Raw genomic sequence first — 12,101 nt, forward strand, 5'->3', positions numbered from 1 at the left:
TCCCTTCTGCTGTGAATTAATTAAAATGCACAATCACCATGAATTAATTACAAGCAACTCGCTTTCTCCAGTCTTCCAACCCATCTGCTTCTGCCGCTCTAGGGTTGCCACCTCTGGGTTCGGAAATTCCTGGAGATTTGGGGCTAGAGCCTGGAGAAGGCGGGGTTTGGGAAGGGGAGAGACCTCAGTGGGGTAGAATGTCATAGAGCAGGGGTGTCAAACTCATTTGTTATGAGGGCCAGATATGACATCAATGTCACTTAGTTGGGCCAGGCCATGCCTCGCCAGCCCAGAGCGGGGGTGGGTAGGGATGGCTGCCTCAGCTGGCTCGCGGGCTGGATAAAGGGACCAGATCCGGCGCCCGGGTGATATGTTTGACACCCTCGCCATAGAGTCCGCCTTCCAAATCTGCCATTTCCTCCAGGACAACTGATCTGTGTCATCTGGACATCAGTTGTAATTCTGGGAGATCTCCAGGCCTCACCTGGAAGTTGGCAACCCTTATGCTGCCCTCAATTTGCAACAGGAGGACAATAGGACATGCATTATAAGTGTAAGGATTCGAACAGCATTTCCGAAGTAGTCAGAAAACTGCCGTGCTACAGACGTGAGCCAGCGTGGTGTAGTGGTTAAGAGCGGTGGTTTGGAGCGGTGGACTCTGATCTGGAGACCGGGTTTGATTCCCTGCTCCTCCACATGAATGGCGGAGGCTAGTCTGGTGAACTGGATTGGTTTCCCCACTCCTCCACACGAAGCCAGCTGGGTGACCTTGGGCTAGTCACAGCTCTCTTAGAGCTCTCTCAGCCCCACCCACCTCACAGGGTGTCTGTTGTGGGGAGGGAAAGGGAAGGCGATTGTAAGCCGGTTTGAGTCTCCCTTAAGTGGTAGAGAAAGTCGGCATATCAAAACCAACTCTTCTTCTAATTTACAGATTCCAGAGGGCATCACCATGTTAGGTTGCTGCAGCAAAAATACAGGCATTTTAACAGACTGGTGCATCCTCAGTTGGAAGATTGTATATACAATGGCAAGAGGGGAAATGTAAAAAGTGGGGCCGAAAGGTAAGGAAATGCCAGAGCGGCAGCCTGTAGCGATTCTGTGCAAACCTCAGTTGCATACTAACAAGCACAATTTGCAAGAGTTCCTAGGCGATAACGCCATCTTGTTAGGCTTGCTAAGCTATTACATCAGCCATGTGGCAGGAAACCATTGTCTTTACTAATAAGATGGAATGCATCCGGAAGCTTGGCGTTAACTCAGCAACTTCAGACCAGAGTCCTCCTCTGAAGTTCTTTTGTTATTATTCCAGACTTTTCTCAACTCCTCCCAGGGGACTGATTTATGAATTTACAATACAGTTCCTTCAAAAGCCTCTTACTCTGCTGTCCCAGATCTATCTATGCGAGCATGTTTTAAAATCCCAGCACCTGCAACTTAAGCTCAAGAGCAAGGGTGTCAAACTCGATTGTTACGAGGGCCAGATATGACATAAATGTCACTTGGTCAGGCTGGGCCATGCCTCGCCAGCCCAGATCGGGAGTGGGGGGGTGGGGTGGCTGCCTCGGTTGGCTCGTGGGCTGGATAAGAGCTCTCAAGGGGCTGGATCCAGCTTGTGGGCCTTATGTTTGACACCCCTGCTCATGAGCAACTGTTTAAAACTATAAATCTGTACATTAAAAAGAAAAGACAAAGATCACCACCTGTGTTCCACCTCTCTCCCTGCAAAATGTCCTTATTTAAACTCTGCCTTCCCAGTATTTCTAAAGCAGGTCTTTAAGATTTTCCACCTGTACCTATGGCAGAGAAGTTTCATCACAAAGGGAGAGTTACTACCTTCTTCTCAGAGAATTGGTTGCTACGAAACAAGAGACTGTCAAAACTGATATTGTACCCTTAAATGATCTTTTTCCTATACCGACATCTTGTTGAATCTTCCAGACTTTCCAGGATATACAGTGCCTTAATCGGCAAATCAAAGCAACAGATTGTGAGCCGCCTCATGAACCCATAAGGGGTGAGAGCGCGGGGTATATATTTGTCAGGTCATAATAACGGATCACCCAACTGAGAGCACCCCTCTACAGACCAAGCTATACATTTTGGGGAGGGGGGGATTGCGACTTATTTCTGTATGTGACCACCCATCCACAAGTGGAAGGGGGTCTACATTTAAAAATAAAATAAAAGGAGTACATAGGTGAGGGGATCTAAACACTGTCCCCTCCCTCTTCTCACTCTGTTCTGATGCTTTCGGTACTTTTCTTTAGGCCTAGCTCGCTCCTAGCGTCAGAGCCAGGTTGGGTGAAAAATACTAAAAGCACCGGACCACCATCAGTTAACTATCAAGGTTTAGCTCTCCCAAGCCCACACTTCATCCCACTTTAAGATGTGAACAAGTAGATATATGTACGCACAGATTCCCCACTCCTCCACATAAAGCCTGAGGAAGGAAGGAAGGAAGGAAGGAAGGAAGGAAGGAAGGAAGGAAGGAAGGAAGGAAGGAAGGAAGGAAGGAAGGAAGGAAGGAAGGAAGGAAGGAAGGAAGGAAGGAAGGAATTGGAGCACAGAAACAGCAATTGAGAAGGGAGGGAGCAGGTCTTAGCTCTCTTCCACTCACAGATTCTCTGTTCGAATTTTGTACTTTTTAAGACTTGAAACGACTACTGCTGAAAGTTAAAAGAGGAAGTGCCAAAGCAGGACTACAGCTGAACACGAAAAAGACAAAAGTAACGATTACAGGAGAATTGCACAACTTTAAGGTTGACAATGAAAAAATTTAAATTGTTGAAGACTTTCTATTCCTTGGCTCCATCATCAACCAAAAGGGAGACTGCAGCCAAGAAATCAGAAGGAGAGTGAGACTGGGAAGGGAAGCCATGAAGGAGCTAGAAAAGATTCTGAAGTGTAAAGACGTGTCACTGGTCACCAAGATAAAGTTAATTCATGCCATTGTGTTCCCTATTACTATGTAAGGGTGTGAAAGCTGGACATTGAAGAAAGATAATAGGAAGAAAGTAGATTCCTTTGAATTGTGGTGTTGGAAGAGAGTGTTGTGGATACTGTGGACTGCCAAAAAAAACACAAAAACAAATCAGTGGGTTATAGATCAAATCAAGCCTGAACTGACCCTAGAAGCTAAAATGACTAAACTGAGGCTATCGTATTTTGGTCCCATTATGAAAAAGACAAGAGTCACTGGAAAAGACAATCATGCTAGGAAAAGCTGAAGGCAGCAGGAAAAGAGGAAGACCCAACAAGAGATGGATTGACTCGATAAAGGAAGCCACGGCCCTCAATTTACAAGATCTGAGCAAGGCTGTCAAAGATAGGACATTTTGGAGGACATTGATTCATAGGGTCGCCATGAGTCGGAAGCAACTTGAGGGCACAACACACACACAGTTTATTTTTACATATTTATATCCTACTTTTTCCTCCAATGAGGACCCAAAGTGGTTTATGACATAATCTTCCCCTCCCCTATTTCATCCTCGCAACAAACAAGTCCATGAGGTAGGTTAGGCTGACAGGCCCAAGGCTATCCATAGAGTTTACATGGCAGAATGGGGCTTCGAACCTGCTTCTCCCAGATCCTAGTCCAGAATTCTAACTGCTACACCGTGCTGCTACAACACCCAACCTGGGTTTCCATCTGTGAGCTTCCTGATGCAGTCCTTCCCACTAAAATACATGTCAGATTGCAGCCCCTCCCCCACCCACTCACGCATTCATGTACACACACGTGCACACACAGAGACCGACACTTTCTTCTTGAACTTGTCCCAATCAAACTAACACTTTTGCAAAAGAGGATCAAGGGGTTTGTAGCTGTGTAAGAGAGAAACATCTTGCTGGCGGTCCGGCAGAGAGGGGTAAACTCAGGATAGACAAACACAACTTGTGTCCCACCAATGGAATCCAACAGTTATATATTTTACCTACCAATGGGTTGATACACCTGCCCTCTCTTTGTTTTGCAGTCTTTGGCAGACAGCAAAATTGGGGAGGCGGGTATAGAACCGTGGGGTCTATATTCAGTTTGGAGAGTCAGACACTGTACGTGCCTAAGCCATGGTCTTCCTGTAGTGGTCAAATAAAAACCCATATAATGCACACACAAGTAATAAACAAATGTATGACCATATATAGATAGATAACTTTATACAAGCCCAGGCATGTGTATAGGATGTCTGAAAATAGTCATACATTTGTATATTACTTGTGTGTGCGTAATATGGGTTTTTATTTGACCACTGATGAAGGCCTGTAGGCCGAAACGTGTAGGGTGTGTGGTTTAAGTCTACCAACCTTATAAGTTGCCTTGTTTTATCTTTTTAATGTTTTTAACCCCGACATAAGCGCCTTAAAATAAAAATATTTTTCTATTATATAATTTTACCTTCTCCACCCAACCTTGGGTACCCAGCTTTCGGGTTTTTTTAAGGTTGGGTTTCTTCCCCCTTTTTTTGTTCATAAGGCAACAACAGGCCCATCATCCCCTCCTGCTGAATGCCACTACAGGTCCAGTATCTTAGCTAACCTTTTCTTGGGGGCGGGGGCGGGGGGGGGGACATTTCCTGGCTCTCAAGTATGAAAGCCACGGAGATTTCAATATGTCAAAGCGTTACACGGTTCATGTACGAGTGCTGCAAACCTGGGAACAGGCACTGTAAGCATTTTCCAACCATTGAGTGTCATGATTAAAGCAAAGGTCTCTTTAGGGTTGCAACATATCCTGGGTTGTGAAACCCGCGCGCAATTTGTTAAGAGTGACAAAATGAAAACAGCTTACCTAATCCTTTTTAAAAAGATCCTATCAAATAGAGAAGATGGCATATGTATATATATATATTTATAAGAAACACAAGCACACACAGCCTTCAAACATAAAAAGGGGATGTGAAGCAAGATTCACATTATATATGTATGCAAATAAGACCAGCACCGTGAGAGAGAGAGAGAGACAGAGAGAGAGATTCCAGGGGGGAAAAAAGAAATCATGGTTTATAACTTTCTGTGCATTTAACTGCTTCAAGCCAGTTCTGGGAGAGAAATGCTAAATGAATGCTTGTATGCTTCTGCTATGTTTGAATATATTCTACAAAAGTCCTTTTTTGTTTTTGTTTTAATTCACTAATGAATTGTTTAACACACAAAAGACAACCCACCAGGGATCCTTTGTATTCTAAACAATTCACTAGCAAATAAAAAAAACAACTTCTGTAGAGCAGAGTTTCCCAAACTTTTTGAGTCATGGATAGGGTTGCCATGTCCCTCTTCGCCACTGGCGGGAGGTTTTAGGGGTGGAGCCTGAGGAGGGCGAGGTTTGGGCAGGAAAGACTTCAATGCCATAGAGTCAAATGGCCAAAGTGGTCATTTTCTCCAGGTGGACTGATCTCTATCGGCTGGAGATCACTTGTAATAGCAGATCTCCAGCTAGTACCTGGAGGTTGGCAACCCCAGTCATGGAGCACTTTTCAGGAGATAAATTTGTCACGGAGCACTAATTTTCACCTAGCTCCTATATACTAAACCAAAGGACAGTAGTATTTCTCTTTCCAATCTCTTCACGGAGCACTAGGAGATGTTTTGCGGAGCACCAAGTGCTCCTTGCAGCACAGTTTGGGAAACTCTGCTGTAGAGTATATTCAAGCATACTGGCTCATTTGAACAAATCTCACAGCACAAAGGTTAAACAAATGAGGTGGACGAGAAAAGTAAATAAAATTTGACTGGGGCTCACACTGACAAAATAGTGCTTGGTACTTGGGCAATACCCTGCTTCACCTAAGCCCATATTGCAAAAGCAAATGGGGTGTGTGCAGACACAGAGATAGGGAGGTGGTTCCTATCTTCCTAGGAGGGTTGCCAACCTCCAGGCAGAGTCTGGAGATTGCCCGGAATTACAACCCATCTCCATACGACTGAGATCAGTCCCAGGAAACGGGAGGAAACGGCTGCTTTGGAGGTTGGACTCTATGGCATTGCAGCCTGCGGAGGTCCCTCTTCTCCTCAAACCCCACCCCTCCCAGGCCCCACCCCCAAATCTCCAGGAAATTCTCACCCCAGAACTTGGCAACCCTACCTCCTGGGGAGCCTGCAGAATAGATCTCTCTCCACTTTAGGTCAAGCGGGGCAGGGAGGAAATGCAGTCATGTGAGAAAGGATGAACTCTTTGAGTTCCATCTCACTACCAATTTTTTTTTGAGCCCAGTAATAAAGCACAGACTTACACTGTGTTTTCATTTGCTTCAGCTGCTCCTTAAAAAGGACGAATTTTTCATTTCTCTTCAGCTCAAGGTCACTGTTTGTGCTCTCCAGAGTCATAAAATTCTCCTGGACTAAATCTTTCAGATCCGGTACTGTTTCTGGTTTCTCTCGCTTTATCTGTTATCAAAACAAAACAAAACACAATGCTCTTACTCAACAGGGGCCACCACCGGCCTTAGCCCATGGGTGGGGGGGAGGCAGATGAAACAGCGGTAAAATTCCAACTCTGCCACCCACCTCCACCTGCTATTAAATCACAGCTCCGAAAAAAGTGGTGAGAAATGGTTATTCACACAGGCTGCAGTTGTCGTTAAAAACGGGATTACTGAACTCAGCCAAGTGATTTCCTCCTGATCTGAACAGGGAATTCTAGAGAGGCAATAGTAAAAAAAAATTATAACACTGCAAAGCAGTAGTTCAAGATGTTAACAGCCCCGTACATACTTAGCACTGCAGAAGTGTGCATATTTTAAGGCTATCAAAACAGAGAGCAGAATGGAAAATTTAACAGGAGCAACTCCCAAACAGTGCGCGTGCTAAATGCCTCAACTGCTCAGCAGCCCATGCACTGGGCTGGCCCAATGTGGCACAATTCCCCCAATCTCCACTTTTTGGCAATGAGAAATCCTTTCCCATCAGTAATTCCTTCCTCCCTCCCAACAACAATGCTACATCTGACAGGCACAGGAGACTCTCAAAAGCAACCCCACTGCCCTCGAAAGTACTGTACCATTTCTCGTAAACTCTGTGTGTGTTGGAAGGGTGAGCCGTCGGGAGGAGATTTTAACTGGCTTACCCCGCGGTTGCAAAGAGTGGCCTGTCTGCTTTCTGGAGCCTGCTTTTTCTTTAAAGTGGTACATCTCCCTGAAAGTAGTGCCTCCTATCTTAACCTCCACCTCCCATCCCTGTTGTTCATCGGTTACAGTTTCACCATGTTCCCCCATCAACAAAGGTAAGGTGGTGGGTAGCTGCATGTGGCAGGGCTTTTTCAGTGATGGCCCCCCAAGCACTTCCACAAATAGCTAAACTGGTGTTTTTATGAACAGATATATTGTTATATTTTACCTTTTTAATCAATGTTAATTCCTTTGAATTTTTGCTTTGCTGGTCAATGACCGTAATTGATTGATTGATTGATTGATTGATTGATTGATTGGCATGTTCACACATGCTGAGCAATGAACTTCTAATGCCTTTTAGAAATCGTTTTCAAGTGGATTTTGCCATTTCACAAAGTAAAATCCAGTTGCAAAATGCATTGAAAGTGGATTGAAAGCGCATTATTCAACGTGTGCGAACTCCCTCTCCTCTCTTAGCTGGTTTGTAGTCCGTGTCCAAAAGCTGTTTTCTTACCGAGAGGTTTAGGAGCACAACTAAACGACAGCCTGTTACAAAGTCCTCTGCTATCGTCTAACAGTTGCTAGCTGTTTTTGTTGTTTGTCTTTAATAGTGTTTTAATTTAATCTTGTGCAAGCCAGTCTGCGGACCCCACGAGTCCAATAAACCAGGATATAAATATCTGGCTAATGTATAACCAGTAAATACTGGATAAATTCGAGTCCAGTGGCACTTTCGAGGCCAACAAGATTTCCAGGTTTGAGCTTTCAAGAGTCAAAGCTCCCTTCAACAAACCTCCCTTTCTCTAAAGCTCATACCCCACAAAATCTTGTTAGTCTGTAAGGTGCTGCTGGATTTGAATCTAGCTGATCTACTGCAGAGTGACTCGGCAACCTTTTGAAGCAAATATTGGGCGAACACAATGCTAAAGAATAGGGCTGTGCGGAAAAAAAAATTGGTAAATTTTGGGTTCGGTTTTTATTGGGCCCGATATTTTTCGGGAAACCTGAAATAAGCCGAATACCCATACTGGTAAACATGGGCATTTGGATTATTTTCCGGTTTCCCAAAAAGATTTGGCCCTGGGGGGGGTGTCATTTTTTGAGGCAGAGCCCCCAAATTCACAGCGTAGCTTCAAGGGACTGTCCTTCAAAGTTTGCAATGGTTGTCTATGGAGGAGGGGGCAGCCCCTTCCAGACCCCATGAAATCAGACCCCCAGACCCAATCTTCACCAAACTTCGGGGGTCATACAAGGAGAGTCCCTTCAAGCTACACTGTGAATTTGCGGGCTCTACCTCAAAAAATGACACACACCCCAGGACCCAAAAAAGCTGAATAATTATTTGCATTTTTTCAGAATTGCCTATCCAGCTTTCTCCCCAGGTTTGTGCATTCGGTCAACCTGAACTGGAAATTTACCGAAATGGCTAATTTCGGGTTTATTTTCAGTTCGAGTTTATCAATATGCACATACCTACTAAAGACAAATCCACGCGGCATTTTGAAAATGAACACTGGATAGATGCATGCAGAGCACGTTGCAATGTGCCCATCTCACACTTTGAATACTGTGAAGCAGCACTTTTCAAACTTAGATATTCAAGGAATCCTTTTCTAAATAAACTTCCCTGCTAAAGAACCTGCAAGTGCATGCCATGGAAACTCCGTGCACCACAGAAAAGAATAATCTACAGTACCCAGTCCACATAGCCCTCTGGGGTTTCACCAACACCTCTGGGATGAGACAGTGTGTCCTAGAACACACTGGTGTGGTCCCACATTGGGAGCGATGCCAAGGTTTTCTAGGAATTTGCTCGGGCATCATTGATGTTCTTACTTGAGGAGCTTCTAAAGAGCTTCCCTGAAGCACAGTTTGAAGGGAAAAATCTGTGCTTCGCAGCAGTATGAACATGATTTGTGTTATTATCTATTCATTTGTTTAAAAACTCCTTACTCAATAAATTCTCAGCCAACAGCTGCCAAGGTGATTGACAGAATTGTAGACTAAGAATATAACACTATCAATGATATCAAACGTGTGCTAAACAGAAAACAAACAAACAAGCGATCTAAAAAAAAATTAAACCCCTGTAAAACGAACCATAAAAGAGACCCTTTGAGCATAAAACAACATACATTTCTTTTGCAGTCAATGTGAATGGAGAGGAGCTAAATATTTCAACAAAGGCTCAACCAAAACCTGGGCACAAAAAACAGGACACATTGTCTGCTGGGCCTTGTATAACTCTCCACCCGTGGTTCCTCCCTTCTCTTCTACCCAGCCTTACTAACGACCTCACCGTTCCCTCACCACAAACTTCCATTAATTATCATTATGCAAATCATTCCCTTAATTACCCAACACCAACTGATGCAATTAATCAACCTAGATTTCTTTAATCGCCCTGGTGTTCGCTTGGATGTCATTCCTGAAAGTTTAAGCCCAGAGAAACGCTCCTGCAAATTGAACACATGAAGCTGCCTTGTACTGAGTCAGACCTCTGGTCCATCAAAGTCAGTATTGTCTGCTCAGACCGGCAGCGGCTCTGCAGGGTCTCGGGCAAAGGTCTTTCACATCACCTACTTGCCTAGTCCCTTTACCTGGAGGTGCCGGGGATTGAACCTGGGACCTTCAGCATGCCACGCAGATGCTCTACCACTGAGCCACGGCCCCTCCCCAAAGGAAGAGTTCACCTTTTAACACATGAACACATGAAGCTGCCTTATACTGAATCAGACCCTTGGTCCATCAAAATCAGTATTGTCTACTCAGACCGACAGTGGCTCTCCAAGGTCTCAGGCGGAGGTCTTTCACATCACCGACTTGCCTGGTCCCTCAACATTCTCCCAGTTTCAGATTCACGTGGCTTCGTGTGTCACCACAGCTCTTGCGCCCACATGCACACACTCCTGACACCTTCTCCTGATGGCAGCCAACCATTTCTAACCCATACCCTAGAAATACTGACAGCGCCAAACAATTTCTACAATGAGGAATGTTCTGGGATGCGGTTGTCCAGGCAGCTATTATCCCATGTCAAATCAGGGCAAAGGGAAGGGGACTTCTTGCTCCTACGTGCCAGAACTGGTCATTCCAAACAGATTATACCCCAGGAGTAAAAAAAGCACTGGGAGGGGGGAAAAACACAGGTGTAATAGGAGGAGTTTGCACAGTCGCTAGTTCATGCACAAGGAACTGGAGCGCCGCGAAGAGCAGGAAGGAAGGGGGCGGGGAGTCGAGAAAAACTGCAGCCGTCTGAATTTCTTTCACAAGCCTAGCAGCAAATTCATTAATGGCTATGTAGAAATACAGCACTGCAATGAAAGGCTTGGAGGATCTTAATTATCATAACTTCACTGCAGAGGCAGCTGATAGAGCGAGTTTTATCCCAGGGGGAGGAGGAGGCGTCTTAAACAAACATCTCGGCCGACCTTTCTGAGTTTCACACAAACCCGCTTTCAGAGGTCTGGGGCGGAAAGTCGCAGTTTCAATCCTTCCCCCATCCCTCCTTGACCATAAATTTACTAGACAGCCTCAGGCACCCACTTAGCTCCCGGCCTCAACTGCAACAGAGGAATAACAATGCTGAGCTACCTGATTGGGTTTCATTTATTTAAAACGTTTTTTATGCTGCCTTTCCACCCAGCTGAGGGTCCCCAAGGCTGTGAACAGGGAAAATTTTTTTAAAAATTAAACCCTTCTGGGTCTGTTTTATGCACGATCAAGTCACTTCCGACTCATGGCGACCCTATGAATGAATGACCTCCGTAACGTCCTATCGTTAACAGCCTTACTCAGGTCTTGCAAACTGAAGGCCCTGGCTTCCTTTGTCAATCCATCTCATGTTAGGTCCTCCTCTTTCCCTACTGCCTTCAACTTTTCCTAGCATTGTTGTCTTTTCCAGTGAGTCTTACCTCCAAAAAATCCAACAAAGCACAAACAGACACATAGGATGATGATAGGGTTGCCAACCACCAGGTAATAGCTGGAGATCTGCTATTACAACTGATCTCCAGCCGATAGAGATCAGTTCACCTGGAAAAAATGACCGCTTTGGCCATTGGTCTCTATGGCATTGAAGTCCTTCCCCTCCCCAAACCTCGCCCTCCTCAGGCTCCGCCCCAAAAACCTCTCGCCGGTTGCAAAGAGTGACCTGGCAACCCTAGATGATGAGAGGGAGGGCATCTTGACAATCTTCTGGGCATGGAGTACGGGTCACAGAGGGGGTGGGGGGGAGGTAGTTGTGAATGTCCTGCATTGTGCAGGGAGTTGGACTAGATGACCCTGGTGGTCCCTTCCAACTCTATGGTTGTATGATTCTACGGGTGCCAGCTCCTGGCTGGGAAATGCCTGGAAGTTTTCAGGGTGGAGCTTGGGGAGGGCTGGGTATGGCAAGGGGAGGGCGCTCAGTGAGGTATAATACCATACAGCCCACTCTCCAAAGCAGCTGTTTTCTCCAGGGAGACTGATCTCAGTAGTCTGGAGACCAGCTGTAATTCCGGGAGATCTCCAGGAGAAAGGGGGAAAGATCCACTCTACTGACTTCTTTGCACAAGCTTTCAAACACATGAAGTGCATATATTTATACAGAACAAACTCATGGGAGCTCTGGATACCTCCCTCTCTTACAGAATCACTGTGAAAAACATTGTTTTGAGAACCCTAGGCACAGGTCGGAGGGAATGGAGAAATTAAATCAAGACAAGAACAATACGAATCTGCAGTTTCATAAGAAGAATATCTGGAAGATAAAAACATCAACAGAGGAAAAACTGAAATAACTTGCTATCTTAAACATGGTGTGTGTGTGTCTCTGTCTTAAGTGCCATCAAGTCGCTTCCAACTTGTAACAACCCTATGAATTCATGATCTCCAAAACCTCCTATCATCTACAGCCTTGCTCAGGTCATGCAAACTGCAGGCTGTGGCTCCCTTGATTGAGTCAATCCATCTCATAAACCTGGGAGAGAGGAGATGGAAGAGGTATCTGTC

The 12,101-nt window shown here is 45.3% G+C and overlaps 1 protein-coding gene across 1 annotated transcript in view; it reads right to left on the reverse strand.

Moving 5' to 3' along the window:
- Positions 1–12,101, reverse strand: part of NSMCE2 (NSE2 (MMS21) homolog, SMC5-SMC6 complex SUMO ligase) — a 222,108-nt gene that overhangs the window by 131,020 nt on the left and 78,987 nt on the right. Inside the window, exon 3 of the mRNA XM_056854514.1 lies at positions 6,234–6,387. Within this exon, the coding sequence (XP_056710492.1) occupies positions 6,234–6,387 (154 nt within the window). The remainder of the gene's footprint in view (positions 1–6,233; positions 6,388–12,101) is intronic.

Source organism: Euleptes europaea, chromosome 8, assembly GCF_029931775.1.
Source record: "Euleptes europaea isolate rEulEur1 chromosome 8, rEulEur1.hap1, whole genome shotgun sequence".
Classification (NCBI taxonomy): Eukaryota; Metazoa; Chordata; class Lepidosauria; order Squamata; family Sphaerodactylidae; genus Euleptes; species Euleptes europaea.